Genomic DNA, 25,367 nt, shown 5'->3' with positions numbered 1-25,367 from the left:
AAATAGCTACCTTGTAAGACAGTATATATACCCATACTATGTTGAATAAAACACCCTTGTTCCATCAGAGCTTGGGTCCCTGTGTCTTTCTTTCTTTCTCTCCCTTTCTCTTTCTGGCTAATTCTCTGGAGCGTAGAAACCCGATGTGCTCACTCTCCTGCCCGGGCTTCTAAGACCCTCTTGAGAAGGTGCACTATGCCTTCACCTCCTCGAGAGGGTGCCCAGTGCCTTCATGAGCGACGCAAGCTCTGTGTCAAGAACTTTATTGGTTTTCTGCATAAACCAAGGAATATCAGCCTCTTTCTCTCTCTCTTTTACTTTCTTATCATTGACTCCAGACCACCAGGTTCTGGTCCATTAAAGGACCTCAACACTAGAGTAGAGGTTAGACTCTCAAAAATACAATATTAAAAATACAAAACAAAATCAATCACAAAAATTATAAAAAAATATATATGAAATTTGCTTTAAAAATAGGGTCTTTTCTTTTGCAAGGTAATAGTAGGTTATAAAATGAAAATTAAAGGTGTAGTAAAGAACTTAAAAATTTTTTTAAAATTAAAAAATGATAATAATAAAATATGTCTAGGAATTTCTCTGGAGCTGTTGAGGGCAGTGGGGTCAGTTCAGTTTCAGATAGTTCCTTGTTCCAGCTCATACTACTTCTCAAGGTCTATAGGCCCCTTTCAATGCTTAGTCAATGCTAATTACAGGGTTTTAATCTGTTGCACCTGTCAGTTCCAGAGCAGTTCCTTCTTTGTTTATTTTGGCTTCCTCTGTTTGCAAGTCTCTTCAGTGTCTAAGTTCCACCCTGACACAAGAGGGCAAAGGTGGTCACTTATTTAGGCTCACTTGTTCAGCTGTGCTGCGGGGAGGGAGGAACACTGCAAACAAATATCACTGGCGTGTGTGGGGGGAGTGCTCGCAGTGTCTGGGCAACACTGGGTTTGCCCCCGCTCAGGGCGTGTATGCTTTCCCAGTCTACACTGCTCAGGCTCCAGGTTGCTCTGCAGGGGAACTGTCCAAAGTGGGCCCTGGGTTTTGTGTACTTCCCAGGTCTAAGCTGCTCAGGTTCAGGTTCTCGGGTACTCCACAAAGGCACAGACTCAGTTGGGCATGTGTTTTGTGCCCTTCCCAGGTTGGAGCAGCTCAGGCATCCAGATGCTTGGCAAGCGCACTGTCCCAGGTGGGCTGTGTCTTAATCACCTCCCTGGTCCCAGATGCTGGGTTTCCTGGGTGCGCTGCAAGAGCGCTGTCTCAGGTGTGCTGTGTGTCTCCTCTGGGGAGCTGATCTCTGGCTGTGACCGTCCTGGCAGCTGTCAACTGTCCAGGATCCCAGGAAGAGTTGATTAGCAGCTGGGAGCCTGCTCACAGTTTTGTGGAGGATGCCGTCTCTGGGGCGGAGACTGCCCCTCACCTTCTGGCTTTGGCTCGCCTGCCTGCGTCTCAGCCTCCGGAAGGGGGATGGGGCCGATCCGCAGCCAGCTAGCTCTCCTTTGGTATTCGCTCAATCCTTTGTTCTGTGAGCAGGCCAGGCTGTGCCTTAGATTAGAGCTTTTCGCAGGAAACCTCTCTCTCTCTCTCTCTCTTTTTTCTTTCTCTCTCTGGCTATCCTACAGTTTGGGTTGCTATATCACGTTAGCTGTCTCAGATTGTCCTCAGGGCATTCAGTCCTGGTCCTTATCCTAAGCACACAACTGGCGTCTCCCTGTTCAGCCCCTGCTCACTGGTGGCGGACGCTAGCCTTTGGGCTACATCTCCGCTGGGAGTTGTGTTTAGACATGTATTCTGGTCCCCCCCCCCCACCCCTTCCGGTTATGTTGCCCTCTGAGATTCCAAAGCTCCCCACAGACCTGCCGGTGAGAGGGTTTCCTGGTGTTTGGAAACTTCTCCTCCTTCACAACTCCCTCGCCAGGATGGGTCTCCATCCTTAACTCTTTTATGTTTTGTCCTACCTCCTTTTGAAGAGAGTGGGCTACCTTTCTGGGTGCCTAGTGTCCTCCGCCAGGGTTCAGAAGTTGTTTTGTGGAAGTTGCTCAGCATTTAAATGATCTTTTGATGAATTTGTGGGGGAGAAAGTGGTCTCCCTGTCCTATTCCTCTGCCATCTTAGCCCAAGGCTACAGTCCCACCTTTTTGAGGAGTTGTCGGCTTGGAGTTATTTTCTCTCTTGAGCTTTAAATTTCTTCCCATACTTTTTGCCCAACAACTGTCTTATCAACAGCTTACAAGGGTTCCCTATTCTGTGTCCTAGCCAACCCTTGTTACTTCTTGTCTTTTTGATGATAGCCATTCTAACAGGTATGAGATGATATCTCATTGTGGTTTTGATTTGCATTTTACTGATGATTAGCAATGTTAAGCATCTTTTCATATACCTGTTGACCATTTGTATGCTCTGTGCATAAAAATGTCCATTCAGGTCCTCTGCCTATTTTTAAATTGGATTATTTGTTTTTGTTTGTTTTTGTTATTGAGTTGTATGAGTTCTTTATCTATTTTGGATACTAACTCCTTATCAGATACATAATTTGAAAATATTTTCTTCCATTTCACAGGCTACCTTTTCATTGTGTTGATTGTTTTTTTTTTTTTGCTGCACAGAAATTTTAGTTTGATGTAATCCCAGTTGTTGATTTTTGCTTTGTTGCTTGTGATTTTGGTATCATATCCCAAAATATTATTGCCAAGACCAAGGAGATTTTCCCTGTGTTTTCTTCTAGAGGTTTTGTGGTTGACGGTCTTGTATTTGAATCTTTAATCCATTGCAAGTTACTTTTGGTGAGAGGTGTAAGATAGGTGTCCAATTTCATTTTTTCTTTTTTTGCATGTGAATATCCAGTTTTCCCAGCACTATTTATTGAAGAGACTATCCTTTCCCCATTAAGTATTCTTGGCTTCCTTGTCATATATTAGTTGACTGTGTGTGTGGATTTATTTCTGGGCTCTTGATTCTGTTCCTTTGGTCTCTAAATCTTTTTTATGCCAGCATCATGTTGTTTTGAGATACTATAGTTTTGTAATATAGCTGGAAACCAGGAAGTGTCGTGCCTTCACTTTTTTTCTTCTTTCTCCAGATTTCTTTGGCTATTTGGGGTCTTTTCTGGTTCCATACACATTTCAGAATTGTTTTCCTGTTTCTGTGAAAAATGCCATTGGAATTTTGATAGGGATTACATTGAATGCATAAATCACTTTGGGTAGTATGGACATTTTAATAATATTAATTATTCCAATCCATGAACACAGAATCTTTGCCCATTTATGTCTTCTTCAATTTTTTTCCACCAATGCCTTATGGTTTTCAGTGTTCAGATTTTCACTCACTTGGTTAAATTTATTCTTATTTAATTTTTTGGACACTATTTAAATAGGATTCTTTTCTTTATTTCATTGTCAGCTAACTAGTTTTCAGTATATAGAAACACAAGATGCCTTTTATATGTTAATTTTGTGCTCTGCAAAATTACTGCAGCTTTACTGAATTTGTTTATTAGTTCTAACTGGTTTTTTTGGTGATGTCTTTAGTGTTAGATAGGTCTTATTAAATGCAGTCTCTGAATCCTGTCCCATGACTAATGCAGCAGCCTAAGTTCCCCATACCTTCTGAGAATCTGAACCTTGAACAATTCTCAGAATTGTTCTGACAATAGCTCTACAAATAGTGGAACTCTGACTGACCTTCATCAATCTAGTATGGGAATTCTTTAGGCTATCTGCTCTCCAGAAGAATAGCCATCTTGAGCCTGTTGTGATGGTTAATAAAGGCTTAAGCTAACAGCTTTTAGTTGGTTTTTCTTCTTTCACAAATTCATGCTTTGGCTAGATATTATTTTCCTAAAGAATTTTTAGGTTTTGTTTTTGGATCTCATGGCACCAGGGTTGCTGATGAAAAGTCCCTTCTGCAGTGCTCAGTTCTGGGGTTGGCATCTTCCTCTGCAACCTCTGCATTTTCCTGACAGGGCTGTGCCTTACAGCTGTGGCTTCCCTGTGCTTTCTTTTCCAGGAATCTGGTCCTTCTGGACAATTTCTGGTTCGCCAAAAGTCCTTATTCTGCTTTTCACAAATCCCAACGTATTTATTAATTTCTTGTAAAAATGTATATACCTTTAAAAAAATGCTTATAATGATTTGGTGTTAAAAGGGGAGATTTCAGCCTGTGCTCAAGTTGAAATAAGAATAATTTTGTTTCTTTGGATGGAGCCACATGAAGCTGTATCTTTGGGGAGTAGAATTGATGTTCAGAGAACAACTTCTATTTTTACTCTCTTCATTTCTCTATTTGAATTTCTGCTTATGAGTTGCCTTTTGATTCAAAATAATGAAGTATTGGGCTTTCCTGGTGGCTCAAGTGGTAAAGAATCTGCCTGCAGTGCAGAACACCAGGGTTTGATCCCTGGATTGGGAAGATCCCTGGAGAAGGAAATGGCAACCCACTCCAATATTCTTGCCTGGAGAATTTCATGGATAGAGAAGCCTGGCAAGCTACAGTCCATGGGGTCACAAAGAGTCGGACAAGCTGAGTGACTTTCACTTTCACTAATGAAGTACTTGATGTATTGGGCATCTTATCTTCCTCTTCTACCTCCCAGTGTGCTCACCAGCTTTCTCCAGCTGCTATGGTGCCCAATCTCTGCAGCTTTCCAGTGTGCACAGTACGCAGAGTTCCAAAGCCTTTGTTTTCCAGGTGGGTTTGCCCAATGGAAGCACCAAAAGCAAATTAGACAGGAAGAGGAGGGTGAGGTTGGGGCACATATTCACTGATCTCCTCACTCTTATTCCTCGCACCCCCATGTTGACTATTCTGTGTCTGTTCATCTTCCTATGAAGAAAACAGCCACCAGGTGGCCCTTGGTGCATAGAGACCCTCACTTCCTCATCTTGATCCTTTATGCGCACGGGTCGCAGTGGCTCCAAGGATGCTAGCCTGGAGACCACATTTCTTTGCTGGCTTCTCCACATCCTGCCCACACCTTTGTGACTCAGCTTGAGCATCATTTATTTTTGCCCTGGATCCTGACTAAAACAGAACCCCCAAAACAAACCTCAAACCAAAGCAATAAAGTATTCAGGTAACTTAGCTATACAGATTGATCTTTTTGCTGTTTTGTAACAGAATAAACATATTTTAGAAAGAATATAGGTGAAGAAAACTCATTTTAGTTGAAGAAAGTATGCCACAGAGGGGAAGTAATAGTAAATATTTCATGAGTACAAACTTCAAGCTGAATCTGTCTCTTTCCTGCTCAGCTGTTGCTAGGTTTCTGGGCCTGGAGGGAGAGCAGGCAGGAGTGCAGACTGTCTGATGGGGGTCTTCACACAGCACCGTGAGATCCTGGTGCAGAGACTTACAGAATCTCAGAGAGTGAAGGGCTGTGGGGGCTGTCTGGGCCATTGACGTACAGCACAAAGAGCCACTCAATTTATGAAATGGTTCTAGATTTAACTTGTGTGGTAACTATTTAGAATAGGCCCCTGTGCTGCTGCTGCTACAGTGTGTCTACAAAAAGCATTTATTGGCTATAATATAGTGCTAATTTTCTCTCTGGGGACTTTGAAGAATAGCTAATAATAGCAGCAGGTAACATTCACAGAATGCTCACAGTATGCTGGAGATCATGCTCAAAGCTTGACATGCATCATGTCCCGTGACCCTCCCCTAAACTCCATATGGCTACTGTCCTCTTTGTAGAGTGGTGCATGATAGTAGTTGGTGGCATCACTAGTCCAGTTTTACTGATGAGGAAAATAAGGCAGAAAGAAATTAAGGGACTTGTCCCTCATCACACAGATGTTAAGTAATGGAGTAGTTTTACTCTGAACCCCACAGTCTTATCCATTACATGATTCCTTCCTGTTAGAACATCTATGCAAAAATATATACAAACATACAATGCAGAAATACTGCTGTGTGCCTAACAATATACCAGATATGTTGTTCTATGTCACTTAACACACAATAATGCCATTTTAAGTGATGCCATAATTTTCAGTTGTGTCAATATGCCAGTTTGCTTAATCCATCTCATTGTTAGATATTAATTTGCTCTGGTATTTTGGCCTCATAATTCATTTCTAATCCTGACTCCTCTTATATCATAATCTCTTACCTCAACATTTCCTTGAGCTTCGTATCCTCAATTGTAAAGTGATGATCATAATATAATCTGTAGTATTTAAATGTGTAGTAAGGAAAACCAGTTCACTGGAGTTTTTTTGAACAAATTGTTCATTTAAAGATATAAAGGTTAAAATATGCTTTAGCACTCATGTCTCACAAATGGTTTTACTACTACTACTACTAAGTCGCTTCAGTCATGTCTGACTCTGTGCGACCCCACAGACGGCAGCCCACCAGGCTCCACCTTCCCTGGGATTCTCCAGGCAAGAACACTGGAGTGGGTTGCCATTTCCTTCTCCAGTGCATGACAGTGAAAAGTGAAAGTGAAGTCGCTCAGTCATGTCCGACTCTTCGCGACCCCATGGACTGCAGCCTACCAGGCTCCTCTGTCCACGGGATTCTCCAGGCAAGAGTACTGGAGTGGGTTGCCATTGCCTTAACATTGATCAAAAACAGTCACTAGTCCAGAAAAAACTCGCAGAATTTTATTTCACTGAGTGATGCTTGTCCTGAGTTATTCAGTATGTAACAGTGTGCAATCAGAAAGGCACTTGGCAGTCCTTCCCTCAAATATATACAGAAGAGCTTTCCTCTGATTGCTCAGTATTTCTGATACATGTGCTTCTGCTGGAGTGTTATGGGCACTAGTAATTCACAGGCAGTTCTTAGAAATGTAAGAGAGGGGCTCTATCTTTGTTACGGGGATGATCCCATATTATCAGCTCCCTATCTTTCTGCATGTTCCAGTGACCTTTGTGAGAGTTTGGTTTAGTGTCTCAATTCTAGTGAGACTCAAACACTGGTACGCTTATCCCTGGGCTTTAAGGAGGACTGAAATAGTACTGTGCTGATGTTTTACTCAACAAGGAAATAATCAGTAAAATTAATCTTTAAAGCAGGTTGTTGCTCTATTTGTAAAAAGGAATCATAAGCAGTTGTAAACAGAACTGAGCCTTTACTGTTTGGATAACCAGAATGTAATTGTTTTCTCCATGAAGGATCCCATGCCAATGACTGAACAACAACAGGCGCATGTGTGTGGGAAAGAGAAACTCTGATTACATTTAGTCATTTTCCTTAAGAAAGAGAAATTTAGTAGCTTTATGTTTCATTATTTTACAGCCAAAACAGGTTGGAACATATCCTCTAAAAGAAAGGTTGCCAATTAGACATAAAGGTTAATGAAAGAATAAGGCCCAATTTAAGATACTTTTTCTTTTATTTAAAATGTTAACTATTACAACACATTGTACAATAAAATACCTTAGAATCACAGTAAAACTTTTTAAATGTCTCTATATAGTCACAAAACATGAAACATGCTGCAGGGATACAAACACAGTTTGATACCAACTCTCAGCACATTTTCACCATGAAAACAAATGGAGAAGCACAGCCTATATGTGAATTTCTTTTCCTTAGTAGTAGCTGATGTGACTGCTTCCAAGAAACAGAAATGATTTCTTTCTTTGGAGAATATATCTTTGATAGGTTTTTACAACTTCATTGAACACTGTGCTTTGGGGAGAAATTACCACTGATTTCTACTTCTGACTGAGTTGTCAGATTAGAATTACAACACATTTTTTTACAACATATATTGCCACAATATGAAAAATAAATACTTCTTGAGTTTTAAACTCAAAACAACAATTATTAAATAAATAATTATTCCTCATAGTGCATGTCTCATTTTACCTTTCCTTGACCACTGACACAAATGAAGCTCAATAAATATGTTAGGTAGTCTATTTACGTCTTCTTTCATAATCCTGCATCACACTCCTTTCATAAGCCACTGAGAACAAAGAGAAGGTAAAGGGTTTGTTAAGAGGATCACTGACACAGATAAACAAAGTTCAAGGCATAGGAAATTTATTTTAAACTCATTACTTTATCCCTCGGAGAAGGCGATGGCACCCCACTCCAGTACTCTTGCCTGGAAAATCCCATGGATGGAGGAGCCTGGTGGGCTGCAGTCCATGGGGTCGCAAAGAGTCAGAGACGACTTTATCCCTGCACTGAAGTATTTCTAAGAGTCTTATTTGTGCATCTTCTGTTCGGGTCTCAGTCTTTATCCTGATTGACAGTGATCTATCCACAGAATTCTTGGTTATTTTGGTTATCCTTATAGACTTAATGCCCTCAAAGTATACTTCCACAATATATTGCAATATTGATTCTCCATAGCTTTCTCAAGCAGTGACAGACACCTTGGTGATTTACAGAAAAGACAGTGCCTAAAGTAAACAGGAATAGTAGGAGGATGAAAGCAAAATGTGGGACTTTTATTCCAGGATATAGTCGACCAACTACATATATAGGTCATGGGCCAAGTCCAGTCTTTTCTTGTAAATAACACTTTATTGGAACATGGCCACACCCATCCATTTATGTATTGTCTTTGCCTAAGTTAGTTACGTGTTGGTTGCTCAGTCGTGTCTGACTCTTTGCGACCCCACGCACTGTAGCCCACTAAGCTCCTCTGCCCATGGAGTTCTCCAGGCAAGAATATTGGAGTGGGTAGCCATTCCCCTCTCCAGGTGTCTTTGCCTACTTTAACATTAAAATGGCAGATCTGAGTAGTTCCTCCAGAGACTGCAAGGTTCACACAGTCTAAAATATTTACCACCTGGCTGTTTACAGAAAAAGTTTGCTGATTTCTGGTATGTGGTGGTGGTGGTTTAGTTGTTAAGTTCTGTCTCATTATTGTGACTTACTGGACTATACCCTGCCAGGCGCCTCTGTCCATGGGATTTCCCCAGCAAGAATACTGGAGTGGGTTGCCATTTCCTTTGCCAGGGGATTTTCCTGATCCAGGGGTCGAACTCATGTTTCCTGCACTGGAGGCAGATTCTTTACCACTAGGCACCAGGATAGGGGTACCTAATAGTGTGAAGGTTTCTTCCTGTCCTCTGGATTCCTTCCAATGACAGACTGTCCATGAGACTAAAAACAATCTCATTGTCTGTAAGTAGGGTAATTGTACCATCTAAATACAACATAGTTTAACTTACCTCCTAGCACCCTAAATGGCCTGTGAAACATTAATCGCTGTTTCCAAAGGTATTTAACATATAGCTAGCAAGTAATTTAAGTACTGTGACTATGTGGAAAGAAAAAAGTACCAAATTATATTATTATATTAAACATAATTTCAAAGGGGTCTGTAGCCACAAAAGAATAAGGATCAGATTATTGTGATCAAAATACTTACTTCCATTTTTCATTATTTTAGCTAATACTTCATACACTTAGATTTACATGATAAATGATTTTTAAAACTAATGCACTTTTAAAAATTCAGTATGCATGGATAAAATACTGACTTTAAATAGAAAGAACTGTGAAGGACATCAGGAATCATAGATGCCACCCTAACCAATTTTCTCAGTGAGAAGAGTTTGCTGAAAGAGAAGGCAGGTAAAGGCTCCAGCGTTGTCGCTTCCCTCCTTTACCACTGAGCAGATGCTCATTAGTATACAGCATTCACTTAAGTGAGGTCAACAGTAAGCTGAATGTTTTTAATAGTGTACATGTACAAAGCTGACAAGCGTTCGTAACATAATTCTATTCCTCAGAGAAGGGAGGTAAATGTAAACTGACCAAAGACAGATTAGTGATCAAGCTGGAAAACAATGTCTTAACTGGAAGCAAAGTTCTTACCTGGTCCTTGAACCCTCTAAAACTGTAAATGTTTGTGTGTATGAACTGATGAGGGTTTCCCTGGGAAGATGGTTTCTAGGCTTGTCAGATTGTCAAAGGTCCTTACCACGACAGGGTAAGGATCAGATGGCTGTAGAAGGTGATAGACACTATGGCAACCTTGCCTCAACTAATTATATGCCAAAGTACCTCATTTGTTATAGATTACATGTTTGCCCATGTTTTCCTTTGATTTTTTCTTAACTAAAATGGAGGAGCCAAGATTTAGTCATTGATTGTGATTCATACAATGATTCTATTTAATACTATCTATAATTATATTACTATTTTAAGTACCTTTAATAGCATCTAATTTGTTCCAAATTGCACATGTCTATATTAATTGTAAAGTTAAGCATGTTCTGAAACCTGTATCAGTTCTGAAAATGAAAAGCTGATGACTGGCATGGTTTCAAGAAAACCACAGGTATACAAGGGCTAGTGTACACTTCTGATACATATAATGCCAATGTGGTTTAAACTTATATTCCATTTCTAAAAGCTGGAAGATAATACATAGCAATAAAACAATTTTAGTGTTTCATTATGTACATTCACAACTTCTTTAAAATTGAGAACCCTCCAAATTACTGATGAAGAAATACAAAAGTAGTATCTAAATTTTCAAGGTAGAGAACCAATATATAGGCTAAAATACCTCATTTTTGCTTGACTTTTTAAGATTAGTTAAGTCAGCACATCTTAGTTATAGATTTTCAGGAAACTGGAAATACTCTAAATGGGTAAGATGGGTGATGATTACTTTCTAATTACTTACATGATTAGTATTTTAATTCTAATTTCACTGAAGGTAAACAGAGAATTTGAATAGCTTTCCTAAGAAAAATAACCAATGGATTACAAGGCCTGAAAGAGCTTAACAAAATATCAGTCTCTAGGAAAATGATACAGGGGTTATTTAACCTTGAAAATACTATGATGAATGAGTTAAGAAATGAGTTTTCAGATCTATACAAGTGGCATTTACATACAATATAGAAATTAAAGAAAAGAAAGGAAATATGCAGCCTTTATATCAAGTGAAAGAGTTGTTCAGAATTAAACTGGGTTATGAAGAGACCTGTAGCACTCCTTCTCTTTAAGGGTTTTAGAGCCAGGACTGATTATAACCCTCTAGGATAATTTGATGGTTTCTCTTTTTAAGGCACTGGAATGGACTATGTTACTCTCCTAGTGTTAAACATTCATCAGGAGGTATAGAGTATGAGCTATTATAATTTCATAAAGAGCAAGTGATTTGTAAAAGTGGATTTGTTTTTGTTTACTTCTGTGTTAGAAGACTGTCAGATTTAACCTTTTGTAAGACTTTCTAATTAGCTTGGTTTTAATCCCCTCTTCACCTTCCCCACCCCTCTTAGTTCAGTAAGGTAAAATGTAGCTTATTGGACAGATAAAAGAGAAAGGGTATTGGACTAGCCCAAAGATTCGGGTTAGGTAATGATTAAAAGGGGAAGACACTAGGAGTTCGAGAAAGATAGACTGCTGTTGTGTTATTAGCTCGCTCAATCAGCTATAAATCCATTCTTGGATTTATTTATTACAATTAGATTTTTTCAACATAGGTACTCATTTTAATTTTATTATTCCTGTTTAATAGTTTGAAAAGAAGGCCTTAGAGAAAGTAGAGTAGATTTAAGATACTGTTTATGTCCAGTCATGGTTTTATACATACCAGAATTTAAAGCTCTTTTGCCCATTAGTCCAACAAAGGAATCTGTTTTATGCCCTGGAAAAATACATTTAGGGGTATTTTAATATGTATATATCTGAGGAAATAAACTGTTATAACTAGTACCAAGAAAAGCAAGCTTCCAAATATATGCCTATATAATAAATGCATAACTATTTCAAGTTTTGGTGAGCCTGAAGAAATAAAGACTCCTAGTAAGTCTTAGTAAATAAAATAATACAATGAAAGCACTTTTCTCAATTCTATATCTAAATATTAGCAAGTACACTTTATTCATATTCTATTTTATGTGTTTTATATAATGCTTTAAATATTGTTGCTATTTGAGCAAGCTCTGATTTTTAGGAACTCAACTTCACGTATGTGTGATAGAAATAGCTTCATTACTGAATATGCTATATTTCTCAGGAAACTAAAGTTAAGTTAAATCAGAATCCTATACTCAATAATTATAAATTTCTAAAGGTCATTATTTCTATTTCACTGGATTAAAAGAATATTTCCTGTGGAAAAAGTATGTTTTGAATTAATAGAGTACTTTATTTTTATCACATAGAATTTTGCTATATATAATTCCTTTGAAAGTAAAATCCTGAGAAAATAAATATGAATAATATTTATTTATTTTCAAAGATGAAACCTTTGGAAAGGATTATTATTTTAACTTTAGTGGTAGAATGTCTCTTGGCTTATACTGCATTAGCTTGGTTTATACTACATAGTTGCTATCTTAGTGTGGCCTGCTCTGCCCTCGGTGAGCCAGAATGCAAGTTGGATTGGACTTTGGGCTAAGTGAGTGTGATTAAGATGGATCCCTGGGACCTTCTACAACTCTGGTCCCATTAACCAGGAGACTGCAATCTAGTGACTGCCAAGTGCCACGATTCTGCCACCTTGGCTGCCCTAAGAATGTTTCGCTATGCTTGGAAGGACTGAGGTCTCCCATCCCATCATGGGATCACAAAACTGTTGATGCATTTCTGTCTTTACTTTAGTATGGATTCTCTACTCAGACATTCACTTCATCTTCTTAACTGACTGCTGGATTACTCTAATAAATTATGTCAACATGGAATCCAGCATACTAAAATGAACTTGGAGATGCCTATAAATGCTTCAATTTTTGTTTTTGCTTTTGTTTTTGCAGTGGAAGTGGCAGGGTGAAAATGAGGGAAGAGGAATGTGTGATGGATTTTTACCCCTAGGATTGAAATTCTTACCTAAAACTAACAATTTGTATGAATTAAAGGACTCCTCCCTCCTTCCCCTTTTTCCTCTTCTTTTTTCTTTCTTTAGCAGTTTAAAATAACAACAAATATTTATTATCTCAGTTTCTGTGGGTCAGGAATTCAACAACAGTTTAGCTGGGAGCTAAAGGATTTTTAATATAATGCATCTTTATGGTAGGTATGATATGTTTAAACAACAGAACTTGAAACAATTATGTTCTGGATGTAATTGAGTATCCTCCATTCTTAAATTGTGTTAATTAAAAATATCAAGTCCTACATTACAACAGAAAATTAGATATTATATAAAATGGAATTCAATATATATTTGCATTTGATAAATGTCAAAATAATTTGGAACTTACTTTTGTGAGAAAGCTGGCCATGTCCTATAGAAAGAAAGATAAAATTAGCAAACAATAGATTTGTTTAAAAGGAGCTACATTTTTAAAGAGAATTATAAAACAAATAGATTTTTAAAATAATGCAACATTTCTCATTCATGTACTATCCTGAGGAATATAGCAGAACCATAAATGCTAACCAAATTATTAATAATAAAAGCAATGTTTTAGCAAAAGGAATAGTTTTAAGTGGTTTACATGGGCCACAGATTCAAACTGAGGTCTGTGAGACTTCTGAAGTCTGCTAATAATTGCCTGACCATACCACGTCTCTTGTTTTCTTATGAGACATGCATTCAAGGTCCATCACCTCTGATTCTCAGGAGAGAGAGAGCAAACACATCTCTTCAATTCAACAGGCATTATCAAGAATCTGTATTTGAGTCCACAAAAGGCTTTCTTCATTTTCACACATGTGCATTCACAATAGTAAAATAAAGATTTATAGAAATGTTTACCATAAAGGGCCTTTAACAGGGCCACTTGCTTTTCAATTGAGGAATCTGACAAGAGACAAATTGACGTTAACCACACATTCCACTGATGGTGTGATGAATTCAAGGAGATTACTCTTCTATCAGAAGACACTGGCAGCTGAATCTACTCTAACCCCAGTGATCTAAAGTCAGTTTTCCACAAGCACTGAGAACCTACTGAGTACCTTGAGCCTTCCTGTTGCTTGTGAGTTTGGATCCTTGGGCAAGGAAGCACTTAGCTAAGGTTGGTTCCTGTTCTTGGTGGTTCAGATGGATCTCCCTCCCTCCGTGGGCACATGTGTGTTAGTGAGGTGAGGGCCAGAGTCGCGCCCCAGGAGATATACCCCTTTTAGACTGGAAATCTCTGCTCATAGAGCAAGAGAGACTGGGTGCTCTGAGCACCAGCTAAGAGCGTGGGTGGGAGTGTATGTGTGTGGGTTGCCCAGAGAGACAGGGAGGGACGACTGCCCATCTCACCAGCATCCCGTTTGCCCATCAATCCAAAGAACTGCTGAGGCTTGGGTCTCCGAGCGATTCTCTGCAGAAGATGCTCAAAGGGCTCGGGCATTTCCTCCTAGAGGACAAACACACGGATTATCGGGCCTAAAGGCAACCAGTTCGAGGCACTGGGATTCCGGAGTGCGTTCCAGCCTTGGGCAAATCCCTGCGGTGGGGCCAGGCCAGGACTAGAGAACCAGCTCCAAGGAGAGAGGAAGCCGAGCTTCCTCAAGCCTGGGCGCTCCCTCTCTCCACCCCTCCCCGCCCAGTTGCTGTCCTGCACCTCCGCTTCCTGCTAGCCCAGCCTTGCCATTAGCGGGACGCGCAGTGCCTCCACGCCCTGAGAGCGCTTTCCGTTCTTTGCTCCCAGCACCTGGACCCTCACTCAGCAGCCTCTCAGCTACCGGACTTTGTCTCATCTCAAGCGCTGGCTTCGGCGACCTATCACGGCCCTAAATGCACACAGGTGTGTGTGGCGGGAGGAGGGGAGGGACTAGCCTGGTGTGGTAGGTAAGGTGACAGCGCTTTAGAAGCGACTAGCAGTGCGTGACTCTCACTGTCCCCGCTGCATGTGGGTCCCTCGCGCAAACAGCCTGCGAGCAATCTAAGGAAAACTTGCGGCTACGTCTTCAGGTCAGTAAAATAGAAGTCAAGGCCGGAAGTTAGCTTCCCACCCACCTGCGCCTCTCCAGGCCCCCAGCAACTGGCCACTTGCCCCTGCTTCTGCCTGCGTCGGACGTGCTCTCCTCTGTCTCTGCCCAGCGTTTCCAAACGCCGGGCCCTTTTGCAGCGGGACTAATCCCCGAAATCCGCGTTACCAGGGGATGAAACCTTGTGAGGTTTCCAGTCTTGTGAGGATCCCGGGATTCTTAGGGAGGGTATTATTCCTCCAGAGAGTTCCTGAGTCCCGACGATGGAGAGGAAACTTGGTTCTTGGTTGCGGGACCCAGGGGAATGACGTTCCTTTACAAGCCCTCGCAGCGCGCCCCACTGCCTCTGGCTGTGATCCCGGAGCCCGCTAGGGTAACTAGGATGCTATCGCTGGGGGTGATGGTGGGATGGTGGTAAGTGACAGCTCCTAAACCCGTGAAGAAGGGCGCAGGCCATCTAGGGAACGGGTCTCACCTTGATCTGGTCGCTGTCGGACCAGTCGGACCAATAATTGAGATCATCGTTGGCTCCGATTTCTTCTGCAGACAGTTGAGTGGAGATGAAAAAAATCACTGCCAAGGCCACGAGGATTTTCATGTTGGATTTCTGGGAAGAGTAGGGAGAAAAGGCAGAGGGGGGAAAAAAAGAATTTTTGATTCCATGATAGGACTCAGGGCAGATTGAAACAAGACAACCCACCTAAAGGGCTAAAGTCCTGCATGTGCACGTTAGGAAAGAAAAGCCCTAAAAGCTTCTCAAATTCCCTTCTTCCTAGACCCCGAATCCCCAGCTTCCAACCATCAATCCATACCTTCAAGCCAGGAGGCTGTGCGGGTGGAAGACAAGGAGGGATAAAGCACTTGGGATACCCGTTTCCTCGCAGCCCCCTGGTTGTCCCCCCGGGTGTTTCCCCGCTGTCCGCAGCAGCAGCCCATCCAGCCCTGCTAGACGCCGCCTCCGATCGGTGCGCGGTGCGGAAAGCGCGCACTACAGCGCGCGGGCACTTACCGCAGCTGACCTGCCCGGGAGGTTCCTCTGCTGGTCTGAGCACTCGCGGGGCGCTGCGCACTCTCTCGGTCGCAGCAAGGATGGAGGAGGTCAGCAGCGCGCTCTTTTGCCTGCTGGCTGCCGCCCGGTATTTATCCCAGGCTCGCCGAGTCTCGGGACCCACGTGACGCGCTCCCCACGCGACTTTCTGCTCAATATTTAATTAACCGCCTCCTCTCCTTTCGCTTGCGTCTGATTGAGAGTTTCGAGACGGTAATCCGTCGGTGCGCATAACATCTGGACCCAATTGGGTTCGAAATGACGCAATTATAGGAATATCGAGTTCTCGCCATCCAATACCCAGCGGCCTGTCTTCTTCCGTAGGCATATCTGACGCCCCCTCCCCTCTTTCTTCGGAACGAGGTTCCATGACACCTGAGATTACTCATCAAAGCAAAGTGACTCATTCCTCGGACTTAGGCAACTTTTTCGTGCCGTGAGAGGATAAGTCGCACTTCTAAGGATGGCCAAATAACTTCAGATATTAAAATATTGTCGGAAATCAGGCTAAGAAAGGAGAACTTCAAGGGGGGGTGCATTTCCCCCTGCAGAGTATCTTAAGTGTTTCTGAGATACATCTTTCCGTGAGCAGAACAACCTTCTCTCAAATCAACTAGAATACTGGCGTGTTTTTTTTTTTTTTTCCAGTAATACAAAAAGACTTTCCAGTCCCATAGGATTTCAAAGGATGAAAGATTTATTTTACGTTTTGGAGACGCGGGCATTTAAACGTGGCATTGAACGAAGAACTTGCATATCAGTGCCATTTTAGGATATCTTTTGTTCCAAGCTAGCTATAGTTACCTTCGAGAAACCCCTAAGATATGTATAGGCTCATTCCTGTTTGTCACTAAAGGTCTTTTAAGATTTCTCGTGTGTGTAATAAGTGTAGTAAAGATGTTAACTGGACAGTCATTATCAATACAAGGCTATTAGGCAAATAGCTTCTGTACAGATATCACAGGTTTTCATGAGCCCATGGTTTGCCTTGAAGACTAAATGACTGTTGTATCTGGGGTGATGTTGTGTTCTCCCCTTTCCTTAGTAAACACTATGTTTTCCAGTTGATTCTGATGTTCTTAGTATAGTGCATAAAGGAAATAATTTATTGCAACGGACTTGAAGCCACGATTTTTTCTCTATTATTTGTTGTTCTTTCTTAAGTAACCCTGATGTTTGAATTTTTGTGTGTGTATCTCATTTCTTTATGCCTAGCCTCACAACAGGAGGCATTCTATTCTTTCTCTTTATAATTTTTTATATGGAAAATTATAAACTTGTACAAAAGTAGAGAGTCATCCACTTGAAACAATTTGCAAGTTTCACTTTGTATTTCCCCACAACTCAGATTATTTCAAAGCAAATCTCAGACATAATTTCAACTCTAAATATTTTGTCATGTCTATACAAAGGATAAAAAAATATAAGAACTATGCTATTATTCCACCTAAAAGCAACATAAAATAAAATAATTCTTTATATTAATGTCCAGTGTTCAAATAGTCCTCACTGTTTTATGGGTCCCTCCCCCATACATGGAGAAGGCAATGGCACCCCACTCCAGTACTCTTGCCTGGAAAATCCCATGGATGGAGGAGCCTGGTGGGCTGCAGTCCATGGGGTTGCTAAGAGTCGGACACGACTGAGCGACTTCACTTTCACTTTTCACTTTCATGCATTGGAGAAGGAAATGGCAAGCCACTCCAGTGTTCTTGCCTGGAGAATCCCAGGGACGGGGGAGCCTGGTGGGCCGCCATCTCTGGGGTTGCACAGAGTCGGACACGACTGAAGCGATTTAGCAGCAGCAGCAGCAGTAGCAGCCCCCATACACTTTACTAGTTGAAATCAGAATTGTAACAAAGTTTATAAATTGCAATTAGTTCACATATCTCTTAAATCTTTCCTAATCTATAGTCTTCTCTCTCTCTCTCTCTCTCTCTCTCTCTCTCTCTCTATTTTATAGGTAAGAACTGCTCAGGATAGTGTCCTGAGTTTGGGAGTTTGCTGATTGCCTCCTAATGGTTTAACTTGTTCCTCTGTTCTATTTCCAGTTAATTGGTATTTGTATCTAGAAGTTTAATGTCATCTTGGTTCGCTTTTTTTGACAAAGTTACTCTGCATGTGGTGTTAGGAAGCACATGATATCTGGTTGTTTCTCCTTTTGAGAGTTAGCAGCTGTTGCTGACCATTTTGGATCCATTAACTTAGTAGTACTTTCAAAATAGTGTTACTATGATTTTATCATTCACTTTTTATTTATTATTCAACCTATTCCTTCCATATAAAATTTTTTCTCAACAATTATGTAGTTACTCTAAGACATGACTAATATAGGAAAGATAGGATAAGTGCTTGATTACTTCCTTTTACCAATTATTAAAATAATGAGTTGGTAAATTAATACATTCAAATATGGCCCTCCCCCCTCCAAATTTAGTATCATTATGACCTCATTTATTTAAACACAATTGAAGTATTTCCATTCTTCAAAGAAAAATAGAAGGCCTCCTTTTTTTATTTTTAAAAATTTATTTATTTATTTTAATTGGAGGCTAATTAATTCACAATGTCATAGTAGTTTTTGCCATACATTGACATGAATCAGCCATGGGTGTACATGTGTCCCCCATCCTGAACCCCCCTCCCACCTCCCTCCCCATCCCATCCCTCAGGGTTGTCCCAGTGCACTGGGTTTGAGTGCCCTGTTTCAAACATGGAACTTGGACTGGTGATCTGTTTCACATAAGGTAATATACATGTTTCAATGCTATTCTCTCAAATCATCCCACCCTTGCCTTCTCCCACAGAGCCCAAAAGTCTGTTATTTATATCTATGTCTCTTTTGCTGTCTCACAAATAGGGTCATCATTACCGTCTTTCTAAATTCCATATATATGCATTAATATACTGTATTGCTGTTTTTCTTTCTGAGTTACTTCACTCTGTATAATAGGCTCCAATTTTATCTACCTCATTAGAACTGATTCAAATGCATTCTTTTTAATAGCTGAGTAATATTCCATTGTGTATATGTACCACAGCTTTCTTATCCATTCATCTGCCGATGGACATCTAGGTTGGACATCTAGGACATTCCATGTCCTGGCTATTGTAAACAGTGCTGCAATGAACATTGGGGTACATTTGTTTCTTTCAGTTCTGGTTTCCTTGGTGTGTATGCCCAGCAGTGGGATTGCTGGGTCATATGACAGTTCTATTTCCAGTTTTTTAAGGAATCTCCACACTGTTCTCTATAGTGGCTGTACTAGTTTGCGTTCCCACCAACAGTGTAAGAGGGTTCCCTTTTCTCTGCACCCTCTCCAGCATTTATTGCTTGCAGACTTTTTGATAGCCATTCTGACCGGTGTGAGATGGTACCTCATTGTAGTTTTGATTTGCATTTCTCTGATAATGAGTGATGTTGAGCATCTTTTCATGTGTTCATTAGCCATCTGTATGTCTTCTTTGGAGAAATGTCTGTTTAGTTCTTTGGCCCATTTTTTGATTGGATTGTTTATTTTTCTGGAATTGAACTGTGTGAACTGCTTGTATATTTTTGAGATTAATTCTTTGTCAGTTGCTTCATTAGCTATTATTTTCTCCCATTCTGAAGGCTGTCTTTTCACCTTGCTTATACTTTCCTTCGTTGTGCAAAAGCTTTTAAGTTTAATTAGGTCCCATTTATTTTTGCTTTTATTTCCAATACTCTGGGAGATGGGTCATAGAGGATCCTGCTGTGATTTATGTTGGAGAGTGTTTTGCCTATGTTTTCCTCTAGGAGTTTTATGGTTTCTTGTCTTACACTTAGATCTTTAATCCATTTTGAGTTTATTTTTGTGTATGGTGTTAGAAAGTGTTCTAGTTTCATTCTTTTACAGGTGGTTGACCAGTATTCCCAGCACCACTTGTTAAAGAGATTGTCTTTTCTCCATTGTATATTCTTGCCTCCTTTGTCAAAGATAGGGTGTCCATAGGTGTGCAGATTTATCTCTGGGTTTTCTGTTTTGTTCCATTGATCTATATTTCTGTCTTTCTGCCAGGACCATACTGTCTTGGTGACTGTAGCTTTGTAGTATAGTCTGAAGTAAGGCAGGTGGATTCCTCCAGTTCCATTCTTCTTTCTCAAGATTGCTTTGACTATTCAATATTGTTTGTATTTCCATACAAACTGTGAAATTATTTGTTCTAGTTCCTGGTAGGGATTACATTGAATCTGTCGATTGCTTTGGGTAGTATACCCATTTTCACTATATTGATTCTTCCAATCCATGAACATGGTATATTTGTCCATCTATTTGTGTCATCTTTGATTTCTTTCATCAGTGTTTTATAGTTTTCTATATATAGGTCTTTTGTTTCTTTAGGTAGATTTATTCCTAAGTATTTTATTCTTTTCATTGCAATGGTGAATGGAATTGTTTCCTTAATTTCTCTTTCTGCTTTCTTATTGTTAGTGTATAGGAATGTAAGGGATTTCTGTGTATTAATTTTATATCCTGAAACTTTACTATATTCTTTGATTAGCTCTAATAATTTTCTGGTGGTGTCTTTAGGATTTTCTATGTAGAGGATCATGTCATCTGCAAACAGTGCAAGTTTTACTTCTTCTTTTCCCATCTGGATTCCTTTTATTTCTTTTTCTTCTCTGATTGCTGTCGCTAAACCTTCCAAAACTATGTTGAATAGTAGTTGTGAGAGTGGGCACCCTTGTCTTGTTGCTGACTTTAGGGGGAAAACTTTCAATTTTTCTCCATTGAGAATAATGTTAGCTGTGTGTTTATCATATATGGCTTTTATTATGTTGAGGTATGTTCCTTCTATGCCTGCTTTCTGTAGAGTTTTTTTTTATAATCATAAATGGGTATTGAATTTTGTCAAGGACTTTCTCTGCATCTATTGAGATAATCATATGGATTTTATCTTTCAATTTGTTAATGTGGTGTATCACATTGATTGATTTCTGAATATTGAAGAATCCTTGCATCCCTGGGATAAAGCCCACTTGGTCATGATATATGATCTTTTTAATATGCTGTTGGATTCTGTTTGCTAGAATTTGTTGAGGATTTTTGCATCAGTGTTCATCAGTGATATTGGCTTGTAGTTTTCTTTTTTTGTGGCATCTTTGTCTGGTTTTGGTGTTATGGTGATGGTGGCCTCATAGAATGAGTTTGGCTGTTTACCTGCAACTTTCTGGAAGAGTTTGATAGAGTTTGATAGGATAGGTGTTAGCTCCTCTCTAAATTTTTGATAGAATTCACCTGTGAATCCATCTGGTCCTGGGTTTTTGTTTTGTTGGAAGACTTTTGATTATAGTTTCGATTTCCATGCTTGTGATGGGTTGATTAAGATTTTCTGTTTCTTCCTGGTTCAGTTTTGGAAGGTTATACTTTTCAAAGAATTCATCCGTTTCTTCCAAGTTGTCCATTTTACTGTCATATAGTTGCTGATAGTAGTCCCTTATGATCCTTTGTATTTCTGTGTCGTCTGTTGTGATTTTTCCATTTTCATTTCTAATTTGGTTGATTTGATTCTTCTCCCTGTTTTTCTTGATGAGTCTGGCTAATAGTTTGTCAATTTTATTTATCTTCTCAAAGAACCAGCTTTTAGTTTGTTGATTTTTGCTATAGTCTCCTTTGCTTCTTTTTCATTTATTTCTGCTCTGATTTTTATGATTTTTTTTTTCCCCTCTGCCAACCCTGGGGTTCTTCATTTCTTCTTTTTCTAGTTAGAAGCAGGGCTCCTTCTAATCAGTACTCAAATTATCCCATTTCCTGGCCAGAAGAAGAAAGGTGATCAGAAGGTGTCTTTTCAAATTGACTCCTGAGGTTTGATATGCCTTAAACAGGCTTTGATAGCTTTCTTGTTTTTAGTGAGACAGGATATTCCAGGTTTAAGTTGTGTATTTCTGCCTCAAACCTGCAATTTGAGGCAAACCTTAAATTTGCTTTTAAAGAGCTTTTGTTTCTTTTGCATTAGAAATGAGAATTAGAGACCATAATCTAGGTATTATGGGTGCACACTGCTATGAATTCTTCATTGTTTCAAGAGTTTTTCAATGAATAGAACTGAAAATGTGTGTGTGTATGTTTTAAATCATGAATATATTCTGACACTTTCTGTTCCAATCAGGATACTATCAGGTCTTTCCTTAACATTTTCATTTTTCCATCTTGCTTTCTATGCCCAAAAACCCCAGTTCCCAATGACATCAACATCATTACTCAGTTGCTTTATCTCAATACATGATGCCAACATAATCAATAATATGATTGTTAGAAACATACTAAGAGTTTTATTGCATTTTTTAAATCTTTAGATATATCACACAGGGTATGTTCAGTCAATTTACTGTGTGTTAAAGTCATTTTAAAACTTCTCTGTATGATTGTGGTATCAACTCTAATATACACAGGCTCATTTCTCTCACCTTGCTCTTGAGTTTTAGGAATTGCTTTCATTAGAATTATGTAAAGTACATAGTTAGTTCTAAACTCAAATATTCGAAACACAATATGTTCAAAGAAGTATAGTTTCAATACCTGTTCCTTCACCCTCTTCCTTCTAGTAACTCTTTCTTTTAGGGTTTTAGTCTATCCTTTTATTATTTTTATTGTTGTTGTTATTACATTATAAGCAAATATGTGTCATATCCCTCTCTGTCTTTTCATACAAAAAGTGGGGCATTTTAGATTATTTTTTTTCAGAGTTGCTGATGTGCTTTATGAAATAAACACAGCTATTTCACAAATTCTTCCCTGTTAGCTCAATATAACCAGGTGCATAACTCTGTTCAGATGCTGTCTGTTGTATTAATAAATGTGCCACAGTACATTAAAAGAAAAAGCTATTTCATAGAATTGAGTAATAAACAATAATGAGATAAAAATTGATCAAAGAATACATTTCCCACCTTTCTATGTCATTCATTAATTGCTAACTTAGTACTTCTAGTAAGGTCATGCACTTATTGATACACTTTCTCCTTGAACATTGCATGATTTGGGCTATTTATATTCTTTATTTCCTTTATTTGGGATATTTATACTCTTTATTTTATTTACCAAAACACTGAATTTATTTAAAAAGTCTGTATCAGTAAAATACATATGTCTGCGAAGTAGAATGGTGAAAAAGCAAAAAGTAACAAATCAACTTTTGTGTTTTTAAATTAAAAACATACAGGAAAATGCAAATAAAAAATACTGCAATTCATTTTCTCATAAGCTAGAATAAAACAGTTAGCATCTTGATCTGCTGCTTGCAATTTTTAAAGGGAAAAAAGTCACCTAATTTTTTTCTTATAAAATAAGACATGTTCTTTTTAAAAAATAAAGCAATGCAGAACAATACAATAATGTGTTTTAAAAATTACCCCAAACTCAGAAATTATCACTCTTAACCTTATTTGAATATATTTCTATGCATATTATAAGTTGAAGAATGTAGCGGTAGTCACAAATAAATAAAAGTTACGAAAGTAGGATGATTCCTACTAGGAAATATTTTTAATAAAAGATAGTTCCTTATATTTTATTTGACTTTAGTAGAAGATAAAAATGAAAAATGTTTCTTCACCACAAGGTATTTTTTCCATAAAAGAATCTATTAATGCTAAAAAAAAATTTAGAAATAAATTTAAGAGGCTAGTATGGAACATTTAAAAAATACATATATTTGGAGAGTATCTATTTATTTCTTGTTTTAAAAGATGAGGGCATTAGCACTCAAAGGTCCTCCCATCTCCCTTACCCCCACCTCCTAATTTTTATAGTTATGTTATTATTTTAACATTATTCAAGTTTATAACATTTACAATTATTTTTGCTACTCTACTTTCATTAGTTGTCTTCTATTCATCCTATATTTAAACAGACTTACGTTCACCACAATTCTTTTAATTTAGCTTTGCCATTGTCAAGTTTATTTTCAATCATCTTTTATTTGACTGGATGTTGCTGTCAAGCAACTTTTTTCTTCCTCAAGAAGAAATGAAACATACTGCATTCACTGAGTTCTTTCATGCCAGTGAATGCCTCTCAGTGGTTCCTATGCTTGAATGGCATCTTGAATAGTTGTAATATTTTTATTTTATTTTGTTTTATTTCATTCTATTTTATTCTATGCTGCTCCCCAGGGGCGTGTGGAACTTCCTTGACTAGGAATTGAAACTGCACCCCATGCAGTGGAAATGCAGATTTGTAACCACTGGACCATGAGGGAAGTCCAGTTAAAATATTTTAAAATTAAATTTCATCTTTCTCAGCACTTTATGGACACTTCTTCATTGTCTTGTAGAACTGAGTGTTGTGGAGAATTCTGAGGTGGGATAATGTTTCCTCCTGCTTAAATATGATTTGCTGTTTTGCTTAAGTATCTGAGGAATTCTTTCTTTATCCTTTACATTTAATAGTTCACTTAGGATATGTCTTATTGTTGGTCATTTCACATTTAATTTTCTTAGTGTGTCATGAACTTTTTGTTTTGCAGATTATTCTCTGTTCATTTTGGGGAAATTCTATTGTATTATGGCTTTGTGAATATACCTTTAAAATGGAAATTCCACTTCAAGAATATTATTATCTTTTTTTTGATCATAATATATTTTATTATGTATATAATATTGTAATATGTACATTTCATATCTGCAATATTCTTCCAAACTTCTTTCTTTACTCTTTTCCTTCACATTCACTTAGATTATCTTACCTTTTCCTCTTTTTGTCAGTAATTGACTTTTGTGTCAGTAATTCATCTTGCTGAATCTAAACTGCTTATTATTTCCATAAACATTACATAGTCCCTAATTTGTTCTTGCAGACTAGTAATTTCCTTTTTGTCATCTCATTTAATTACTTTATTATTTTATTGGTATAATCTTATTTTATTGAATTTATGTTATTATTAAGGTGTTCTTGGTGTTAAGTAATTGAGCGAGTTTCGTTGTGTTTCCTGAGTTGTGTTTTCTTCAAGTTCAGTGGTAAAATGCATGAGTTTTGAGCCCATGCTAATGATATAAATACAGGCTTAGCCACTTGATAGCCATGTCTCAATTTCCTAATCTGTCAAATAGGATGATAAATAGTACTTACCTCATAAGGTTGCTATGGGAGTTAAATGTGTAAATACACATGAGGAGTAAAGAACAGTGCTCAGTACATGCAATGAACATTTAACTATTATCATTATTCTAGGTGGCTATGTGTGTGTGCATGGTTTACTCAACGTGGCTAGGGCTATTTTTCCAATTGTTTGGTTAAATGACAGTCTAGATATTGCCATAAAGGTTTTTTTTATTGTTGTTTTTTTTTTAGATGTGATTAGCATTTGAATCGGTAGACTTTGGGTAAAGCCATTCTTCTACATTATATGGGTGAGTTCTGTCCAATCAGTTGAAGGTTTTAGGAGAAAAAACAGGTTCCCTAAGAAAGAAGGAATTCTGCCTCCAGACTGCTGTTGGACCCAATACATCAAATTCTTTCTGAGTTTCCAGCCTACCAGGCTGCTCTGTAAATCTCAGATTTCC

The 25,367-nt window shown here is 38.7% G+C and overlaps 1 protein-coding gene across 5 annotated transcripts; it reads right to left on the bottom strand.

The window, feature by feature from the left end:
• Positions 1–7,320: 7,320 nt before the first annotated feature.
• Positions 7,321–16,043, bottom strand: TAC1 (tachykinin precursor 1). Of its 5 annotated transcripts, none has more exons than XM_006074571.4 (7): positions 15,803–16,040; positions 15,269–15,400; positions 14,123–14,219; positions 13,628–13,672; positions 13,131–13,154; positions 11,519–11,572; positions 7,321–7,918 (listed from the first exon to the last, which is right to left on the bottom strand). In XM_006074571.4, the coding sequence occupies exons 2-7, from the start codon at positions 15,389–15,391 to the stop codon at positions 7,869–7,871; spliced, it is 393 nt and encodes a 130-aa protein (XP_006074633.1). In that variant the 5' UTR covers positions 15,392–15,400; positions 15,803–16,040; the 3' UTR covers positions 7,321–7,868. The 5 variants fall into 5 exon arrangements, with proteins under 5 accessions (XP_006074633.1, XP_044802404.1, XP_006074635.1 ...); XM_044946469.2 differs by lacking the exon at positions 15,803–16,040 and adding an exon at positions 15,606–15,741; XM_006074573.4 differs by lacking the exon at positions 13,628–13,672 and having other exon boundaries at positions 15,803–16,043.
• Positions 16,044–25,367: the final 9,324 nt, after the last annotated feature.

Source organism: Bubalus bubalis, chromosome 8 (genome assembly GCF_019923935.1).
Source record: "Bubalus bubalis isolate 160015118507 breed Murrah chromosome 8, NDDB_SH_1, whole genome shotgun sequence".
Classification (NCBI taxonomy): Eukaryota; Metazoa; Chordata; class Mammalia; order Artiodactyla; family Bovidae; genus Bubalus; species Bubalus bubalis.
This window is presented reverse-complemented; position numbering and strand designations above follow the sequence as displayed.